This window comes from Hippocampus bargibanti, linkage group LG01 (assembly GCF_051943395.1).
Source record: "Hippocampus bargibanti isolate YZ-2025 linkage group LG01, ASM5194339v1, whole genome shotgun sequence".
NCBI classification, from domain to species: Eukaryota; Metazoa; Chordata; class Actinopteri; order Syngnathiformes; family Syngnathidae; genus Hippocampus; species Hippocampus bargibanti.
In genome coordinates this window covers 14,149,690-14,171,338 of record NC_142734.1, presented here as the reverse complement: position 1 = coordinate 14,171,338, position 21,649 = coordinate 14,149,690, and the positions used below count along the sequence as shown (strand labels likewise).

Sequence of the window (21,649 nt, the reverse complement as noted above, 5' to 3'; positions counted from 1 at the left end):
ATAGCAAAGATAAAAGGTAGAAACAGTTGATCGAATACATTGCTCGCAATCCCACAGAAGGGGAATGCACAGGTGGAGGAACAGCATGACGCAAAGGTTATTCTTGGATTCCTGGGGGCTCTCCGTGAACTCCTCATTTCTATGGTGTTTTATGTAGCGTGACGGTTCCAATTGAAACTCTACGAATGTGTGGGAGTGCTCGATTAATTTGAGACTTGCGCCGCCAACACGGGGGAGGGGGCCGCGACGCCGATGCGTTAGCGGCCGGCATACTATATCTCCTTATTGACCGATAAGACGGGCTGCAATCTGTCTCCCATCCACATCTGCAGCTTTCGGCTCAAGTGCTCCGAGGAGCTGTCATCGCTTTGCTCCCTCTGTTTGGAAGGGATGAATGAAAAGCTGTGCAATATGAAAATAAAACTTGATTCAAGAAAGACAAAAAGCTATCATATTTATCAGGCAAATACAGAGCCACAGTCAAACATCAACAAGGGCTTCCGTGGCAAAATACGCTGCATAAAAGGCTCACTCACTCCCCCCACCAGATGAGACTTGCGATGTGGGAGGAACGAGCACAGAGAGTACAAGCACACGAAAAGGAAAAGAAATCAAAAGTGGAAGTGAAAACGAGGAACAAAAAGAAGTTGGCCCACGTTGCATTAGGCAATTCTGTTTGATGTTCATCTGGCATGAGGAGGCAATCAGGAGAGCAGAGACTGTTTGGCCACACTGCTACCTCCCACACGACAACCAAACCTTGTCTTTCCCTCTCATCTACTGCTCATTAAGCACCACCTCCTATAAAGAAGGATCCTGGCCACCAGACAAGAAATCTGAGAACTCTCTTCAACATGGCCTCTCCTTTCATTTCCAAGAAGAACCAATCCTGCAAGGACAGCTAGTGACATAGTTATGCGGCAGATGATCATTGGTGTTGTTTACATGGCTTCTACTTGGCTGGTGTGTGTGGAAATTGGCAGCTTGGCCCCATCTGGGGTGGGTTACTCAACATATACGTGCAGCGAGTTGGTCATAACACATTTAACAGCTCTGTCGTCTGATAAAAAGGCTCAGCCATGTTGGCTGTGTTTAGCTTCTACAAATGTATGCTGATGACACTGTTGTTTATGTAGCAGGAAAAAAAATTGAGATTGTATAAAAACTGCACTAGCGATTGAACGAGATCTCTTGGCTCCAGAACATTTTTTTAGCATGACAATTTGCTTATCCATCACAAAAGCCAAAACTTCTTCTCTGCGGATTGAAATGAAAATCTACGACAATTGAATAGATGCCCAAGGAAATAATTACAAGTTATTTTGGATTCAAAACCAAATTGTAAAGCCATTTTACGAGAATGTGTGAAACCAATGGAGCAAACACCGACTGTTTCAATCTTACAAGCCAAACACTCGACTCTTGACCGAAATTCCTTTTATTCGATGATTCTCTCACAGTCCCAGGCTACTTGCAAACTAATGAGGCTACGCTTCAATCGGTCAATTGCCTTAACAGCCGCCCGAGCCCTCAAGGTTTTATACCGAAAGTCAATAAGAAGTCTTTCCCATCTTCCCCTTTTTTATCTACAGACAATGTTTCATCATTTACAAATGTCATTTTAACAAGAAACACTGCAAACCGTTACTAATATGAGACCTTAACCTCGCACCTTCATTGAATATATTCCTAGAAGCCTAGTCCATTATTTTAAAGGCAGCGCTGCAAGCAAAGTAGGATGTGGTATTTGAAATTCAAAGGGGAGTTTAACCCTTTCAGGGAGAGCGGTTAATAGAGTGGTCATCTTATCATATAATCAAGTCAGTGGGTGCATAAAAAAATATTGTGCGTTTAGTGCATGATCATCAAGCATCAGAAGAGCCAGTAACACATACGGTTAGGACAAGATGGAAAGTTGTGGAATGAGAGGCAGATGAAAGGTTAACTTGGCTCCAGAGAGCTGCCATTAGGCCTTTTGAGCAAGGCAGCTGGCCTACAATGGCTTCATGATGATCCACACTGTGCCCAGTGACAGTCATTGGCCAAGGTGTGAGATTGACCGAGAGAATTATCAGTGCCTCCTCTGTCCCCAATAAAGCAAATGTGCCAGAAGAGATCAAATCCTACAATTGAGCTTGACTCAATTTGTGAGGTAAAAAAAAAGACAGGAAATTTTGTTCTGTGGCAGAGTGAGCGAACAAGTTCACAGAGGCGGAGGTATGCAAATTTGAATTAGGAAGCCTGAAATAAAATTTGCTGACAGCATTGTTACTGCCAGCCTTGATATTTTTAGCACAGCTACAGCAGCTGGATAACTTTTTCATCGTGACCCATCTGGCAGGATGTGTGATTTTCTGTCCCGAGGCACTTTTTCTTTTAGTTTAGTTATTTTTTTCCAGTCATGGGCCGAGACAAGATTAAAACAAACTCTCTGACTTCTGCCGACATGGGTCAATTAGTGGAGCCCAGGGCTCAAAGTAAAGGTTGCTGCATTTAGTTGTTGTGCTGCACACAAATGGAATAAGTGGCCAACAGAGGTGAAGGCAGCCCGAGTGTAAATGCTTTTAAATCGAGGTTAACAGGTTTGCTGCACACTTTTGATTAAGTTCCTTTCAATAATGCCAAATCATTGTGTTCTTTTAGTTCATTCGAAAATCGTGTTTTCTTTATAATTACAGTCGAAAGTTTTTTTGTCTGTCTGTTTAAATGGCATACATTTACATTCTGGTAATTTTTGGAAGCTGGTTTTCAATGCTTTGCTTCTGATTCCCATCATCGGCTGTGTTTGTAAATGCTTAGCACTGTTGTTTTGTTGCTTGTGTGTGGCACACTGAGTTATGTATGAAAACAGGGATGCATCTTCATAATTAATAAGTAAAGAGGCCAATTGGCCCCATTGTGTCTGAAAAGGGGACCAAATCTTAAAATTGATGGGGCCCGATTTGACGAGATTGCCGATGTGTACAAAACTGCAATAAACTAAAATACATTCATTGAAAAATAATATTTCCAAATTGCAAATGAAAAAAGATTGGATTGGATTGGATTAGATATGCCTTTATTAGTCTCACAGTGGAGAAATTTACATTTCACAGCAGCAAAGTGATGAAAGGAATGAAAGTAGAAAAATGAAATACATGATTAATTGAGTACAATCTATTTTTCTAATATATTAACAAACATTTTAATTAAGTCAATAATTTATTCATAAATAAAATTAAAAAACATTTTAAATGTGCTTTAATTACTACACAATCAATACTGTGCTATTTTGATATTCTATTTACAGAGAAGACAAAGAGAAAATACTTAGCACAATAATTTGGCGACCCCTTGAAGGGAAATCATTCCCATTAGCCACTAAATTTGAATCATGAACAGCCGTTTGCTACAACGAATTGTCACTACCCTCCGCAGACGTATTTGATTGTTTCTTAAAAAAAAACAGAATATGTTTGTTTGCTGCCTGTTTTTAATGTATTTTAGAGTTTTACTCTTGTTCTCACGCTCCATATTGCAACCATCGGCCATGTTGAATGTAAATATTGCAATGCACCATGGGAAAATGAATATTTGATTGTCTCTTTCTGCAGTTTCCGGCGGATTATGGAAAACTCTGAGATATCCTCTACCACGACTTTCATACGCACAGAAACAAATGCAAAGTGATGATGGCTCGATATCGGTCAAGCAAGATGGCTGACGACGAAAGTTAAAACCTCTGATGGAAAATGAACTTTTCAATTGCTGTTTAACTAAACATGTTTCTTTAGCTATTGTAACAGAAGTATGTCATCTGTGGCACACATCATGTAGCAATATGCACTAATGATAATAGATGTGCACCTGTGCTGGTGCAGTGGAGTTAGAAAGTTGCGCCAGTGGCTGGCAAAATGCGTAAACGGCGCAAGGGCGTTGCCCAGATGCATCCCATGTGGAATGTGTTGGATAAATAGAGGAGAAAAGTAATGAAATCACCCGATGATTCACCAATTTTTAGCATTGCATCCCACATGATTGTGGCAAACCAGCACTCCTAAGTACTCGTTCGAGTGTCAACCAGCATCCTGGCCCGCTGTGGCTCATTGACCTGCTAAGAAGACGTTCCTGATGCAATGCGGCAGCAGTCAAAGTATTTGCAACTTGGCTTGGAGCAAAGTAAGCTGCCTCGTCCAATCACATCCGTCTGGTTTAATCTGATTTCATTTCAACACGATCCAATTACATTTCATTAATTTGGGCTCGGTGTGACTCCGCAGAGTTTCAGTTCATCTCTGGCGATGCACTTTAACGAGATGCACTCAGATTCGCTTGGAATGAATACATTTGGAACATGCTCTCTTCCCATCTGCTTCTCCTCTCCACATGCTCTTTACATACCTTCCTTAACTCATTCACTGCCAGATGATGTGCAAAAATGGTTCAACTCTGGTGCGAGGGTTTTTGTCATTTTCAATCAAATTGCAAGAACTCCACAATATTGAGTTTTAGGACTACATAAACATTCAGTACAGCGTTAGGAACCGTAGTCTCTCTTCTTTCATCAGAAAAAAAGAGTTAGTTCCAAAGTTATATGGGTCTGGAGTTACCTATGCTTGAAATGGGGGCAGCTGTTCAAAATACTATACAATACAATACATACATATTGATTTATATAGCGCTTTAAAAACAGCTGAAGCTGGAACATGGTCAAAAGGCAAATGCTGCCCCGTCGTGCAAGGGGAAAAACATTGCCAGAGATCTGATCAGTGCTTTATTGGCACCCCTCGCAAGAAAAGCCAAAACTCCAGCAAATTCGAGAATGACGCACCACATCACACTTTTCAATGCCCGAATAAATTTGGGAATGGCAGTGAGTCACTTCCATGATGACTGCAGTCTTGTGAATCAGAACAGATGAATGGTTGGCTTTGGATGTTACAGTGCCATATCTTGTTGGGAAGGTGCCAAATCCCCACCTACTTGTGTCAACTCCTATTTTGTGCTTGTCTGTTTCCAATGGACCCCCATCCCCACCCGACCTCCATCCGCACACACACACACACACACACACGCACGCACACACACGCACACACACACGCACACACACACACACACACACACACACACACACACACACACACACACACACACACACACACACACACACACACACACACACACAAAGTCATGTAAATCCACTTTTATTTAAGTGTGAATATTTCCAACAGGTCTCCTAATCCCTGCTGCTAATCCTTTTAGCTGCACAACTTGTACCCCTTTTTAAACTGCCTTTGAGCAAGGCGCGTCTCTTCTTCAAAAGTGCCGCACGGTGGCTGACCTCAAAAGAATATATTTCCCATTAACAACTTCTTCAGAGAGGCTGTGTGTTTTCTTAAGACGGCAAATGACTGTGTAGCATGCGGAAGTGCTGAAACAACGTATCGGGGCCAAGTTTTCGTCACACAGAACAGGCATTCATAATTTAACAGCTCTATAGCTCAGAAGAACAGCAGGTAAAAAATAAAATAAAATGGGTGGGGGAGGGGGAGTGAAGACATTTCTTGACATTTCCACCGTGCTAGTATGATTTAGGCATCGGCAGAACTAGAGGCAGTGTGCAAAGAGATGTAGAAGACGGGACTTGGCGAAATGAGCACGAAAAGGCAGAAACACAATCTCTCTCTCTGTTTCTCACTCAGACACACACACACACCGCATATCAAAATAAACGGGTATAATAAATAGCATACACATAAGAATGAGATTGCCCTTTGGACAACGTGAAGGCCTGCTGACTCCAGCCGTTCTTGAAATCGGTTCCTTCTACACGCTTGTCTCGAGGGTGTGATTTCACTTTCTTCTACATACAGACGCCTTCTGGCCCATCACTCAAATAATACAACAATTGCAGGAGCGCAGCCCAATCACGCCAGGAAGCTCGTTGCAACAATGCTGACGCAGACTTTGAGAAAATATACTTTCATAAATATTTATCGCTTCTGAATCGGCGGTGGTTTATTTTGAGGCACGTGAAGTTCTCCGCCCGCTCCGCTCTCACGAAGGGCCTGAGCTCAAGCGCACAAAGCCGCAGTACATGATGTGAGCAAACCTCAAACACATGCTTCGACCCTGGCTCGGGGTGCAATGAGAGACACTTAAGCGCAAGGGGTATAAATCTTTTAAACCCTGAGCCACCGACATTTCCCCCAGAGAGATACAGCGGAATGTCTTAATTACGCCACTTACACATTGGCGGGTCCCTGGCGAGCCCAAGCAACCATGTCATTCATTGTACTGAGCATCGGTTAAAAAGCCAAATACAGTAAAGTCTCGTTATATCGATATTCAAGGGAGTCCGAAAAAATATCGATATAACCGGGACTATCGATATATCCGACCCTGTTTGCATGTAATTTTCTCCGTGCGTGCATAGAAATAGTATCGATATAACCGGGACTATCGATATATCCGATATCGATATAACGAGACTTTACTGTATATGAAGAGTCAAGGATGCAACGTGCAGAGTGGTTTGTAAATTGGGATTTCAAAAGCAAACATTTTCCTTATAGAGAACGTTTGCACACTTGGCCTCAAAAGCGCCACTGATACGTGGCGTGTTTCGATGTTCGTCACTAGCACAAGCCGTCCGAAATAATTCTGATGTGTTTAACTGTCATTTCCTCTCTGAGTTTCCTCTCTTTGCTCTACTAATTCAAGCTGTTTTTGTACTACCATATTTTCTGGTGTATCAGGTGCACCGGAGTATAAGGCGCACCCCCAATGAATGGTGTATTTTCAAACTTTTCCCACACGTAAGGTGCACCAGACTATAAAACACACCTTCAATGAAGGAAAAAGGTTTTCCACATAAAATATATTATGTAAACGTTTTCCAAATATAAGGTGCACCACATTATAAGGCGCTACAGTAGAGGCTGGAGTTACACTTGTCTTCTTCTACAGGGGGAAATGGAGTCAGTGGCTGCTGTTGCGAGACCTGTTGTGGCTCAATATTACTTGGATTGGATTGGATTTGCCTTCATATATAAGTCACATTTGAAGAAAATCAAAGCTTTTGGATGCAACATATGCACCAGAAAATACGGTAATTTACAAAGAGCTCTGTGTATTGTCTGGCAGCTCAATTACACTGGACTTTTGCCACGGCGATTAGATAATAGATGATGAAAATGGCTGGTAAAGGATGATGAAAGAGTACTGCAACAAAGGAACAAAGTCAAAACATATTCTGCCATGATGCTAGTTTTAGGGCTCAATTCTTAGTGGTGATTCGCAGAGGAATCCCCACCAGATAAGGAGAAAAAAAAATAATACATCCTCCTCCTCCTCCTCCTCCTCCTCCTCCTCCTCCTCCTCCTCCTCCTCCCTCCTCCTCCCTCCTCATCTTCCCTCCTCACCTCTTCAGCCGAACAACAATTTGTCCAGACATGAGCGGAAATGATAAGCGGGCAACAAGTTTGAGACATCAATGAATGATGGAAATGACAATGTAATTGTTCTCAATACCGTATCTGATGAAGATTCCATTTTTGTCCCTGAACACATTGCAAAAACTATAACGCAATAAATTACCAAACAGGACAGAAGGTACCGTATTTTCGGGTGTATAAGGCGCAGCAAAAATCTTGATTTTCTTCAAAAGATGACCCTGCGCCTTATACGCCAGTGCACCTTATATGTGAAGTAATATTGAGCCACAACAGGTTTTGCAACAACTGTCAGCAGCCACCGACTCCATTACCCTTGTAGAAGAAGTCGTGCGCAGTCCATGCTGTCAAGCATATACAGAGGCTACCCACCTTACGAACGAGATACGTTCCGAGCGGCCGTTCGTAAGGTGAATTTGTTCCAAAGTTGCTTCAGTGCTATGTTTTGTATGGAATGCATGTTTAAGTCAAACACTGAACGGGGAAGTATAAAACACAGACGCTCTAGCAGTTATAACATAAATTCCCACCTACTGTAGTACGACGACATATATCCTTGGGTCTTTAGTAAGCCATTACTGAAGCTGCTAGCACATAATTACTGAATTGCGTGTCACCATTAGTTTTTGGGATGCATCGCCTCCTCCTCAGAGTGTCAACTGGGAAGAGGGATTTCCTTCCCGCCCACATACTCTACACAGCCAATCGTAAGTGAGCTCGGCGGATTTGGGTCTAAACCAGGGGTGGGCAAACTTTTTGACTCGCGGGCCGCATTGGGTTCTAAAATTTGACAGAGGGGCCGGGCCAGGAGCATTTGGAGGGAGTGTTTGGGCCGGAAATACTCTGAACAAGTTATGTCCATAATTTATAAAATCACTTCAAATGACTTCGACTGAGCGTATTTTACAAAGATTCCACAGCATATAGCTATAGTTTACGTTTTAAGACTTGCGCTGAATATTCATGAAGTCTTGTTTTCGAGTTGATGACGATCCCCATTTGACGTCACGTTTGGACCGCCCCTGACAATGCATACAATGCATTTTGGGTACTTTGTTTGGTCTGAAAACTTCGTGTTGATGGTGAAATTAGAAGGAAAACACATAAATAACGCCATGGTGAATCGTTGTGTGTTGCACCAAGACAACTATTTGATATTCGCTGACAAATGAAATTCCCAGCTGACAAATCAGCCCATTTCCAACGGAGCTTGGGCGCAATCTTCTGCATTTTCTGGGTGCTACATTGCTGTCATTGACGGCTCGAATTGATATGGGAGGACTCCTTGAATCAATTGCAAACATTTATGCGTTCCTCTTCAGAACTATTTGAATCAAATTCATAACTGGATGAGTAACAAGAAAACATCTTCTCCGAATCTGAAGCCATTGTTTTGATTCTCGATCAAAGACAAGACGTCTTGGTGTGACGTCACGAACAGGGGGGTGGGACCTTCTGAAACTGACCATTTCCGGATTCATTTTGAAGTCATTTTTATTGGTGTTTTTCATTTAACTAAAAATATCAGCCTGCCTGATTTGGGTATTTTAGATGCTATAAAATGTTTTTCTGATGTCAGTGGGAAACAAAAACAAAAAATGGTGCCGGTTGTCCTTTAAATGTAGTATGTACAAACCTCATAGCACAGTAAGAACACTACAACCCAATTTACTAACTGTCTTTCAAATGTGAAAAATATCCCTGATCAGTTAATAAATTTGTCTCAAGGAATATGGCATTTATATACTATTTCGCAGATACTTGGAGGAGGAAATGGAAATAGATTAAAATAACATATGCACTGTGACGATGAGAAATAGTGATTAAAGGCTTCGTCAGCGAACTAAAGTCTGACTGGTCGTATCGGCCCCATTTATATATCCCTAATGTCCAGACCTAGTGGCGCCGGACACAGCTATGATAGGTCCCTACTCTCAGGTTGGGGGGGGGGGGCGCGGGACCCCCCCCCTGTGGCCCCACTGATTGTTCCTACATTCCTGACTAACGATTGGCCTATTACACCCACTCCCCCCGGTATCACCTCATCAGCATAACGACCCTCATCAGCATTGCGAAAGTTGCCTAACCTGTTTTGCCTGAGCAGGCTATTGTATGAACGATCCAAATTGAACCTCACACCACCAGACCGGTTTAATGAAGGATTTTGTTGTTTTATAAGAATCGCCTCTTTCACCCCCCTTTCAAACCATCTATGTTCTTTCGCTAAGATTTTAACCTCATTGTCGTCAAATGAGTGGTTGCTAGCTTTTAGGTGCAAATGTACTGCCGATTGAGGCCCACTAGTATTATCCCTGCGATGTTGATAAAGTCTTTTTTTGAGAATTTGTTGAGTCTCCCCAATGTACTGCTCTTTACAATTTTCATTCTTACAATGTATGGAATAAACTAGTTTATTCCATACATTGGAAAGAACATAGATGGTTTGAAAGGGGGGTGAAAGAGGAATAAACTAGTTTATTCCATACATTGTAAGAATGAAAATTGTAAAGAGCAGTACATTGGGGAGACTCAACAAATTCTCAAAAAAAGACTTTATCAACATCGCAGGGATAATACTAGTGGGCCTCAATCGGCAGTACATTTGCACCTAAAAGCTAGCAACCACTCATTTGACGACAATGAGGTTAAAATCTTAGCGAAAGAACATAGATGGTTTGAAAGGGGGGTGAAAGAGGCGATTCTTATAAAACAACAAAATCCTTCATTAAACCGGTCTGGTGGTGTGAGGTTCAATTTGGATCGTTCATACAATAGCCTGCTCAGGCAAAACAGGTTAGGCAACTTTCGCAATGCTGATGAGGGTCGTTATGCTGATGAGGTGATACCGGGGGGAGTGGGTGTAATAGGCCAATCGTTAGTCAGGAATGTAGGAACAATCAGTGGGGCCACAGGGGGGGGGTCCCGCGCCCCCCCCCCCCCAACCTGAGAGTAGGGACCTATCATAGCTGTGTCCGGCGCCACTAGGTCTGGACATTAGGGATATATAAATGGGGCATATGCTTTACTGTGGATAGGAGGCGAAACGTTTCATTTTACATAAAGAAACCTTTCCATCGAACTGAGGCTTACACAGACATATGAAGTTATCGAAGAAATCAACATTTATTGAAAAATGGAATCACTTTCAACATTCAAAACATATTATTACACAACGAAATATTCAAGCTCAATAATACCTACTTATGTTAAATTCCGCCAAATCATAGATGGTTTGTCCTGACCGCGCGCTCAACAAACTCCTCACTGACGCACTCGCCTTCACGCGCAAACAATACACGTGTACCGTCGCCGAGCACACAAACATCGACTACTTGCAGTTGAAATTTGCATACTCGGCACGGCAGCCAATCAGAAGCCTGCTTCTTTCTTTCGGACTTTTGCAAGCGTTATAAAGTCGTGCAATTGCATGTCATTTTCCAAAATAGATGCACAGAACCTCAGCCCAGAAGAAAGATTCAAAAGAAGCTAACAAGATATGTGACGCTACAAAACGTAAATTTACATTAAACCGTGACTGTAAAGTGTACGTGAGACTTATGAAAGGGGCTTAGTGGCTCGTAGGAAGCAATGCAAACGTTGCATTGTGCACTGCAATGACAATCGAGTACTGTAGTAAAATCTACAGCCATGCACATTTACCGTAAATTAAGCAAGGTAGCATTTATAGTAGGTGCGTTCTTGATTAAAAAAAAACCTTATACTTTGTGACGATGCTTTTTAATGTGATTAGTTGTCTCATTGTGCTTCAAGTTGTGAAAAATGGGGCAGGCAACTTTTCAGTTATCTGCCCTGTTGTTCGCTAACTTTTTGTCATGAGTTTTAGACACTGTACTATAATTTGGGCAAGTTCGGCGGGCCGGATTAAAAAGCCTAACGGGCCGTATGTGGCCCGCGGGCCGTAGTTTGCCCATGTCTGGTCTAAACTGTTGGCAACACACAGCATAGTCGGCCGCTGATTGGTCAACCTTGGCGTCCGTCACGTAAACATCCAGCCTTTGAAACCACTCCTATGTCTGTGTGCGTGCATGGGTGCATGGGCGTGCAGCACAGTATGCAGCCAATCGCAAGCGAGCTCGGCCGGAAAAAGGCGTGCAATTCAAAATCTCACTTACAGTATCTCTGTCCAAACATTTTGTGTTTACATCAGTGATGCCTGGTGCCGCAACGCTGTTGTGGTATGCCAACACTGCTCACCACTGATGGAGCTTATGGTCGTAAAATGTCGGCCATTCTACCTGCTGAGGGAATTTAGTGCCATACTGCTGGTAGCAGTGTACACCCCCCCCCCCCCCCGAGCTCAATTAAAAACCGGAGCGCGGCATTGAATGAACTCTACCAGCACATCAGCGAGCAACAGACAGCCCACCCAGATGCTTTCCTTATCCTAGCTGGCGATTTTAACCATGCCAACCCGAAAACCGTGTTTCCACACCTCCATGGACACATTAACTTTCCGACTAGAGGTAACAACATTCTGGACAATGATTTCACCACACACAAAGGAGCCTACAAGCCTACCCCCTCCCCCACCTAGGAGCTTCGGACCGCCCCACTATCATGTTAATACCCGCATACAGGCCACTTGTCAAAGTCGTCAAACTAGTCAAGAAGCAGATAAGGGTGTGGCCTGATGGGTCGTCAGAGGCACTCAAAGACTGCTTCTCCAACACCGACTGGAACATGTTCAGACAAGCGGCCACCTACAATAACACCACAGACCTCCCAGAGTACACAGACTCTGTTTCCTCCTACATGAGGAAGTGCATGAATGACGTGACTGTCACCAGGTCCACAGGCTCCTTAGGGCTCAGAACGCTGCCTACAAAGCTGGCGATGAGCTGGGCCTGAGGACAGCCAGGGCCAACCTGTCAAGCGGCATCAGGATGGCCAAGAGACAGCACTCCAGGAGGATCGCCAACCCCTTCAGAGACAGCAGAGACACCAGGAACCTGTGGTGTGGGATACAGACCATCACAGACTGCAAGCCCTCTCCACAGACCTGCGAGAACTCCACCACTCTGTTGAACCAGCTGAATGACTTATTCGCCCGCTTTGAGGCAGACAACAGCACTCCAGCACAGAAGACCCCACCACCACCCGGCGACCAGGTTCTGACACTGTCCCAGGACAGCGTGAGGTGATCCCTCAGAAGGACCAACGTACGCAAAGCCCCGGATCCCGACGGAATTCCAGGCTGTGTCCTTAGAGACTGCGCTGAGGAGCTCACAAATGTCTTCACGGACATCTTCAACACCTCTCTGAGCCGGGCTGTTGTGCCCACGTGCCTCGAAGCCACCACCATCATCCCGGTCCCAAAGGAGTCGTCCCCCACCTGCCACAACAACTACCGCCCGGTCGCACTCACTCCCATCCTCATGAAGTGCTTCGAGCGGCTAGTTATGAACCACATCAAGGCTGCCCTCCCCCCCAACCACGACCCTTTCCAGTTTGCATATAGGCCAAACCGCTCGACAGATGATGCCATCTCCACTGCTCTCCACACAGCACTCACCCACTTGGAGACCAGAGACTCCTACGTCAGAATGCTGTTCATCGACTTCAACTCAGCATTCAACGCCATCATCCCCCAACAGCTCACCGACAAATTGAGCAAACTGGGCATCAGCACCTCCCTGTGCAACTGGCTGCCGGACTTCCTGACGGGGAGACCACAAGCTGTCAGAGTTGGAAATGATACCTCCAGCACCATCACGCTGAACACAGGGGCCCGCAGGGGTGTGTGCTGGGCCCTCTCCTTTTCACTCTGCTCACACATGACTGCTCACCATCATCACCCAGCTCCACCCTCTTAATAAAGTTTGCGGATGACACAACTGTGGTGGGCCTCATCAACAACGATGAGGAGATAGCCTACAGGGACAAGGTCAGCCGCCTGGCCACGTGGTGCAAGGACAACAATCTCCGTCTGAATGTGGAGAAGACGAAGGAGATTGTGGTGGACAGGAGAGTGCACCCCCAGCATGCTCCACTAACCATCGACGGTGCTGCAGTGGAGAGAGTGAGCAGCACCAAGTTCTTGGGAGTTCTTGGGACCAAGTTCTTATCCGAAGACCTGTCCTGGAGCCACAACACAGCATTACTGGCCAAGAGATCCCACCAGCGCCTGTACTTCCTCCGCAAGCTCAAAAGAGTTGGAGCCCCGACCCCCATCACGACCTCCTTCTACAGCGATACCATCGAGAGCATCCTGACCAGTTGTATCACCGTGTGGTACGGCGCCTGCACCGCATCCTGCCGTAAGACTCTGCAGCGCATTGTGAGGACAGCTGAGAAGATCATCAGTGTCTTTCTACACTCCTTCAGGACATTTACAGCACCCGCCTCACCCGCAGAGCCATCAGGATCTCTGGCGATCCCACCCACCCCTCCCACAGCCTCTTCAGGCTGCTGCCATTGGGTAGGAGACTGTGGTGTCTCAGAGCCAAGACCAGCAGGCTCAAGGACAGTTTCTGCCACCAGGCAGTCAGGAGACTCAACTCCCTCCCAGCACTGCCCCCCTGCCCCTTCCCACTGCCACACTAACTGAACTCTGAGTACACGCTGTACTATCATCCTAAACTTTATTTTTTGTTCTTTCTCTGTTTTTTTTGCAAGACCTCACTTCAACCCTTTTTTGTTGCTTGTTTACTCCATTACGACACGTTACATACGACACTACCTCACTTTACATTCAGAACGTACATGTATTGTCTTTTGTCAATTGTATGTCTTTTTAGCCACATTATAAGTGCCTTGCACGCTGGGTCCGAGAGGAAATTAATTTCATCTGTGCTGTATGTCATGCATATTAGCATATTTGACAATAAAGCTGACTTTGACTTTTTTGACTTGTAAGCTGGGGAACGTCTGGACTGTATAAAATTTGAACCCAGCCTCGACTGCAGCGCCTTATGTGATGTGCCCTATTTACTGTGTGAAAACCATTTGAAACATGTCATTCATTGAAGACGCGCCTTATACTGCGGTGCACCGGAAAATACGGCACATGTCGAATTCGAACAAAGAGCATCCAAATGTTTTTCTTTATATAAAAATGGGACTCTTGGAGACATCTCAAAGATTAATTTTATGGAACTCTTGGAGACATCTCAAAGATTAATTTTACTCTCTAATTTGGATTTTCGTGGCCGTAGTGGAGTATAGCGTCATGCTGAGAGGTTTGTTTGTTTTGTGTTTTTTTTCCTTTGGACATTCAGAGGAAACCAAAGAATGACAAGCACTCCTCAATAGCGTGCAGCACCAAAACAATGCAAATAATATCAGGAATCAATTGGATTCCAGGCAAGAGACGTACACTTTCGATAAAATTATTGTATGAGAGAGAGAGACTGTATCTTCCATATGAAACAAAGCAGTGTTCGGCTTGACTTGCACCAATGAGTCATGTGATTGAATCCAACCTGCTAATTTCCCAAATGAGGACTTTCTACTCTGACTTTGCAGTCAATGCACCCATTTATTCTTCTTGAGACAATTTTAATATTCCAATACGTCGGATTGCACATTGTTAAAGCAATGTTGATGAGAATTTAGTTGCCGATATACATCGACCAGCCCATGCCATTAGTCTCATTATAAAATAACGACACCGACACCGGTGCATCCCTTTTGTTCAATCAAACCGGAGCAATGTTTTTCAACCACTTTGCTGACAGAGATCATCAGGTTTGCCATAGTAAATGACAAAATGTACTTTTTGGTGGAGCATGGAACAGATTAATTTATTCACTGCCATTCTCAAATTTATTCAGGAATTGAAAATATGATGTGGAGTGCATTCCCGAATTTGTTCAGGTTTTGTTTTTTCTTGCAATATGTATTGCATTCTATTGTATTTTGAACAGCTGCCCGCAGTTCAAGCTCAGATAACTCTAGACCCATATAACTTGGGAATTAACTTTTTTTTCGGATGAATGAAAAATAGTCAAAGGATTCTTACGCTGCATTCACTGTTTATATAGTTCTAAAACTCAATATTCTGTGCGTCCTGGAATTTGAGTGAAAATGACTAAAATTCTGGCACTGGAGTGGACATATTTTTGCACATGTCTGGCAGTGAATGAGTTAATGGCATTTATTTTTTTTCCAAAAGTAAAGGATGATTTTGGAAACAAGTGAATCAATTTATTTTTTTGGTTCTGGAATTTAGCAAAATTCATGCGCAAAATTGACCAGTTTTGTTCAACTCAACAGTAAGTAAATTTAAACATATTTAGATTATTTTATCAGGGTTTAACTCTTTATGACGTGACATTTTTTATTAACGGCTTTCTGTGCTATCTTTGTATGCCCAACTGGTGGCTGGAATCAAACGAGGTGAGTAAATACTGCATTCGATTTTGAAGGTGTACCTAATGAAAAGTCCAATTGGGGGCCAAGACGCAACCCTTGGCGGCCCTCTACCCCCACCTGCCGTCGTGTGCTAGAAAGCCGCTGTGAATGACATCAATCAAGCAAAATGATGATATAGGTTGCCATCTGATTACAAACATCGGGTGTTAATTAAGCAAAGGTCGTTTGAAGCACTGAAGCGAGTTAATGTTGGTAACACGATGACAACGAAAACATCGTCACCACGAGCAGTGCCAGGACACCTTCAATGTTTTTTTAAGGGGGAGGGTTTTCCACGGGTTGCCAATAAATCTGAGATTCAGCCGTGACAATCATGACACCTGTTAAATCAGATGTGTGCGGAACACACATGTAAATATATCCAAGCGTAGACACACACACACGCGCGCGCGCACGCACGTGCACACGGGTAAAATGCAGCTTTGTATGCGCTAACTTCTCAAAAGGCACTCCTGACAACAGCGGAACCACGCACGTGCAAATGTCTCACTTTGGCATCATCTGCACACCGCAAAGCCGACTGGACACAAGGATGTGGGGGACAAGGATACGCCGCGTGCGCGACTCTCGTGGAACACAAATCTTCTGATTACCACATTAATTTGCACAAATCCGTGTGAATAAAGACTCAGAATACCAGTAATACAAAACAACCGAAATCAACTAACATTTATTAGAGAAAATAAAAATACATACCCCCAAAAAAGCGCCCGCCCCCCCCTTTCCAAAGCCTCCCTCGCTCTGACCGAGACGTGATGCAACTACAAAATAAGGTCCAGTCAAACAATCCAGCCCCTCTCTCCCAGATTGTCACCACGCCAAGATCAAGTAGTCTCCAAAGTCACTAAGCAGCTCAAGCGTTCCAGGCGCACGCACGTTTTACCTTGGCTGCCGCACACCAGCACCGCCACGAGATGCACGAGTTGGAGCATCATTGTCGAGGAGCTCCTTCGCAGCTATACAAAGATGCCGTGCAGGAAAAACACACGTAAGGTTCGGGCTCGGATTAGTTCATCCACTCCGTCTTGGATTCCGCGGGCGACTGTGGTCCACTGTTTCTTTTTTTCCCCTCGACTATCTCCTCCTCCCCTTCCTTTGCGCGCGCTCCCGCTGCCACACTCGTTCGTCGAGCACGGGCTGCACCCTCCCTTCAGCCAAACAGGTGGCCTGAAGTGGCAAAAGTAGTCACGCTGCACTAAAGTTGAAGTTTAGATATGTGTGTGAATAAAACGACTGGTAAGCGTTCCAATTTAACTGCTGGGTTTTAGCTCCAACTAAAAAAAGCACACACTGAAATGTACAAAGTACAACAGTTGATAATAAATTATTGTGTGGACTAACTTGTTTTGAATATCAATCACATCTGTGTTTTACTTTGATTCTACTTGTAACTTTAGAAAACAGAAACAGTGGGACCTTGGCTTACAAACTTAATTGGTTCCCAGACAGAGTGTGTAAGGCGAAAAGTGTGTCTCCCAAAAATTAATTTTCCATAGGAAACCATTAAAATGAGAATAATCAGTTCCCAGGTCCCCATAAAACGTAATTTTCTACTTTATAATTTCTAAGCATTAAAACTACATGAAATATACCTTATTTTATGTATAATACATGTGCTATAGTATTATGCTTAAAGAAATAAATTGTACTATACAATAAAGTCATTTTAGTTACCTTTGTGATGGTCGTTAATGGTCTAGTGGAATGGAGTGTCCGGTTTCCTCAGCATTTTTTTTTTTTGTTTCAAGCTCTGTCATCTCCCTTTCGTGTGTGTATTTTCTCACTCTCTCTCTGTCTGGTTGTCTCTTTAATGTTTAACCGCCCCCCCAATCCTGGGTTCTTGACCCAGGACAATGGCTTCACTCTCTGTCTGTAACCCCATCCCTACTGCTGCGTTCTTGACCAATCACGTGGCTTTAACCAAAGACTGGGGGCGGGGAAGAGAGTACAAAAACAGTGGCCACCATTTTATTGTTAGGAGAAGTGGCTCGTTCGCGAACGACAAATCACTCATTGTGGCAGCTCCGTGTGTATCCCGAAAAATAGTTTGTATGCCAATGTAAAATTTTAATAAATGTAACGGTGGTAAACCGAAAAGTTCGTAAGCCAATGGGTTCGTAAACCGAGGTTACACTGTATTTGTAAGATGTAATAATAGCTCTGGGGTGATTATGCTTTTTTGCGCAAGTAATGGGCAGCATCGTCAAAGCCCTGCTTTGTTCAGCGGAAAGGTCGGTGCTATTGGACAGTCTGCAGCAGGATGGATGCATGGCTTGAGGAGCCCGTGATGAGAAGAAAGGAGCGTCAGCCCAGAGCGCCGATGTGTATGTGGAACTGTCGCGGCTTGGAATTGAAGCAGATTTATGTGGGACAGGAGATGTGAGACAATGTATTTTAGTTAATGGAAATGACAACTTCACGATTGCTTTCAACATTTAGCTTTTAGCAGATGTGCACATTCCACCATGACGTCCCTGATTCACTGCTGAAAAGGGTGATTTGATACTCTCCTCTTTCATCTAGAACTGCTTCATGTCACAAAGAGGGTACAGAAAGTGCTGAAGAATGAATGACTCTCTGTGTCTTTGTGTTGTCATATTATTTGCTATTTTGTTTTGTTGTTGTTTTTTTTTTACTTTACGATACCTCCGGGTTAAGTGAATGCTGGCGCATGTGGATGCCGCTGCTCACCTGCAGAAAAAAAAAAATATATATATATATGAGACCTCAACTTACAAACACCCTGTCTTACAAACTTTTCGTCTTAAGAACGTCAAATTTATGAAAATTAAACCTTACAATAAGCACTATTTTCATAATACCTTATTATATATATATATATATATATATATATATATATATATATATATATATATATATATATATATATATATATATATATATATATATATATATATATATATATATAAATATATATATATATATATATAAAATCCTCGTCTCACCCACCATGGGTGGTGTCTGTCCCCCATTTCAGCTCGGGTCCTCTACCAGAGGCCAGGAAGCTTGAGGGTTCTGCGCAGTATCCGTGCTGTTCCCAGCACTGCGCTTTTCTGGACCGAGATGTCCGATGTTGTTCCCGGGATCTGTTGCAACCACTTGTCGAGTTTGGGGGTCACTGCCCCGAGTGCTCCGACCACCACAGGCACGACTGTCACCTTGACCTTCCAGGCTCTCTCCAGCTCCTCTCTGAGCCCTTGGTATTTCTCGATTTTCTCATGTTCCTTCTTTCTGATGTTTCCATCACTCGGGACCGCTACATCCACGACAACGGCTTTCCTTTGCCCTTTATCTATGACCACGATATCTGGTTGGTTGGCCATTACCATCTTGTCAGTCTGTATCTGGAAGTCCCACAGGATCTTTGCTCTGTCATTCTCCACCACTTTGGGAGGTGTTTCCCATTTTGACCTTGGGGTTTCCAGTCCATACTGCGCACAGATGTTTCGGTAGACTATGCCAGCCACCTGGTTATGGCGTTCCATGTAGGCTTTCCCTGCCAGCATCTTACACCCTGCAGTCATGTGTTGGATTGTCTCAGGTGCCTCTTTGCACAACCTACACCTTGGGTCTTGTCTGGTGTGGTATATCCCTGCCTCTATGGCTCTGGTGTTCAGGTTCTGCTCTTGGGCAGCCAGGATGAGTGCCTCTGTGCTGTCATTTAGGCCAGCCCTCTCTAGCCACTGATAGGACTTCTTGAGATCAGCCACTTCTGCTATGGTTCGGTGGTACATCCCGTGTAGGGGCTTTTCTTCCCATGATTGTCCCTCATCCAGCACCTCATCCTCTGTTCCCCATTGACTGAGACATTCTCTGAGTACATCATCCGTTGGAGCCTTCTCTTTGATGTATTCATGGAGCTTGGATGTTTCATCCTGGACAGTGGCTCTCACACTCACTCGTCCCCGGCCTCCTTCCTTACGGCTTGTGTACAGTCTCAGGGTGCTGGACTTGGGATGGAACCCTCCGTGCATGGTGAGGAGTTTTTGGGTCTTAACATCCGTGGTCTGAATCTCTTCCTTTGGCCACCTTATTATTCCTGCAGGGTATCTGATCACTGGCAGGGCATAGCTGTTTATTGCCTGGGTCTTGTTCTTGCCATTGAGCTGGCTTCTGAGGACTTGCCTCACCCGCTGGAGGTATTTGGCCGTAGCCGCTTTCCTTGTTGCTAGTTCAAGGTTGCCATTGGCCTGTGGTATACCGAGGTACTTGTAGCTGTTTTCAATGTCTGCTATTGTTCCTTCACGGAGTGAGACCCCTTCAGTGTGAACTACCTTGCCCCTCTTAGTCACCATCCGACTACATTTCTCCAGCCCGAATGACATTCCGATATCACTGCTGTAGATCCTGGTTGTGTGGATCAGGGAGTCTATGTCCCTTTCGCTCTTAGCATACAGCTTGATGTCATCCATGTAGAGGAGGTGACTGATCGTAGCTCCATTTCTGAGGCGGTATCCATAGCCTGTCTTGGCGATAATCTGGCTGAGGGGGTTCAGTCCTATGTAGAACAGCAGTGGGGAGAGTGCATCACCTTGATATATGCCACATTTGATGGACACTTGCGCTAGTGGCTTGCCATTGGCTTCAAGTGTGGTTTTCCACATCCTCATCGAGTTTGCAACGAAGGCTCTCAGGGTCCTGTTGACCTTATACAACTCCGAGCATTCAGTGATCCATGTGTGTGGCATCGAGTCATATGTTTTCTTGTAATCAATCCAGGCTGTGCACAGGTTGGTATGTCGGGACCTGCAGTCTTGAGTGACTGTTCTGTCAACCAGCAGCTGATGTTTGGCACCTCTAGCATCTCTACTAATGCCTTTCTGTGCTTTGCTCATGTATTGATCCATGTGTCCACTTATCTTAGCCGCAATGATGCCTGACATGAGCTTCCATGTTGTGGAGAGACAGGTTATTGGCCGATAGTTGGAAGGAACTGCACGCTTTGAGGAATCCTTCATTATCAGGATTGTTCGCCCTTCGGTTAGCCATCCTGGGTGAGTCCCATCCATCGGCAACTGGTTCATTTGTGCTGCTAGGCGCTCGTGGAGAGCTGTGAGTTTCTTTAGCCAGTAGGTGTGGATCATATCCGGGCCTGGTGCCGTCCAGTTTTTCATACCTGAGACTCTTCCTTGTATATCTGCCGCTGTGATGGTAACTGGGTTCTGTTCAGGGAGGTTGCTGTGCTCCTCTTTCAGAGTCACCAGCCATTGTGCACTGCTGTTATGTGCGACTTCCTTCTCCCATATGCCTTTCCAGTATCTTTCAGTTTCCAGCCTTGGAGGGTCTGCTCTGCTGTTAGAACCCTGCCACTGAGCGTACACTTTCGCAGGTTGTGTTGCGAACAGCCTGTTTATTCTTCTGGCCTCATTCTCTTTCGTGTACCTCTTTAGGCGACTGGACAAGGCCTGGAGCCTTTGTTTGGCAGTTTCGAGTGCTTCAGGTATGGTTATCTGCATGTACCTCTTGGGTATTGGCCTTTTATTCACACCTCTCTGGATCTCCGTCAATTGACTCACATCTTTCCGAGCTGCCTTGATCTTGGCCTCCAACCGTCTTTTCCATGGTAGGTAAGGAATCTCGTGGCTCGCATGGTTGCTCTTGTAGCCAAGCATCTCTAGGATCACTGATGCTGAGGTGTATATCAGCTCATTGGTTTCCGTGATCGTTCCGGTCGGGATCGTTCTCAGTGCTGCATTCACAGTTTCCATGAGACTTTCAGGTGGTACTTCACATAGCCGTTGTAATCGGTGTCTTCGTTGCCCAGTTTTCATTCTTGCCATGATCTTATCTCTCAGGTCAGT

The 21,649-nt window shown here is 44.4% G+C and overlaps 1 protein-coding gene across 4 annotated transcripts in view; it reads right to left on the bottom strand.

The window, feature by feature from the left end:
• ncam2a (neural cell adhesion molecule 2a) overlaps positions 1-16,896 on the bottom strand; it is a 260,785-nt gene extending 243,889 nt beyond the window's left edge. For 3 of the 4 annotated variants that reach the window (XM_088998258.1, XM_088998267.1, XM_088998251.1), the window contains exon 1: positions 16,711-16,896. In XM_088998258.1, coding sequence (XP_088854384.1) covers positions 16,711-16,762 — 52 coding nt within the window. In that variant the 5' untranslated portion in view covers positions 16,763-16,896. The remainder of the gene's footprint in view (positions 1-16,710) is intronic. The other variant, XM_088998250.1, reaches the window with a different exon arrangement.
• Between the last annotated feature and the right edge of the window lie 4,753 nt (positions 16,897-21,649).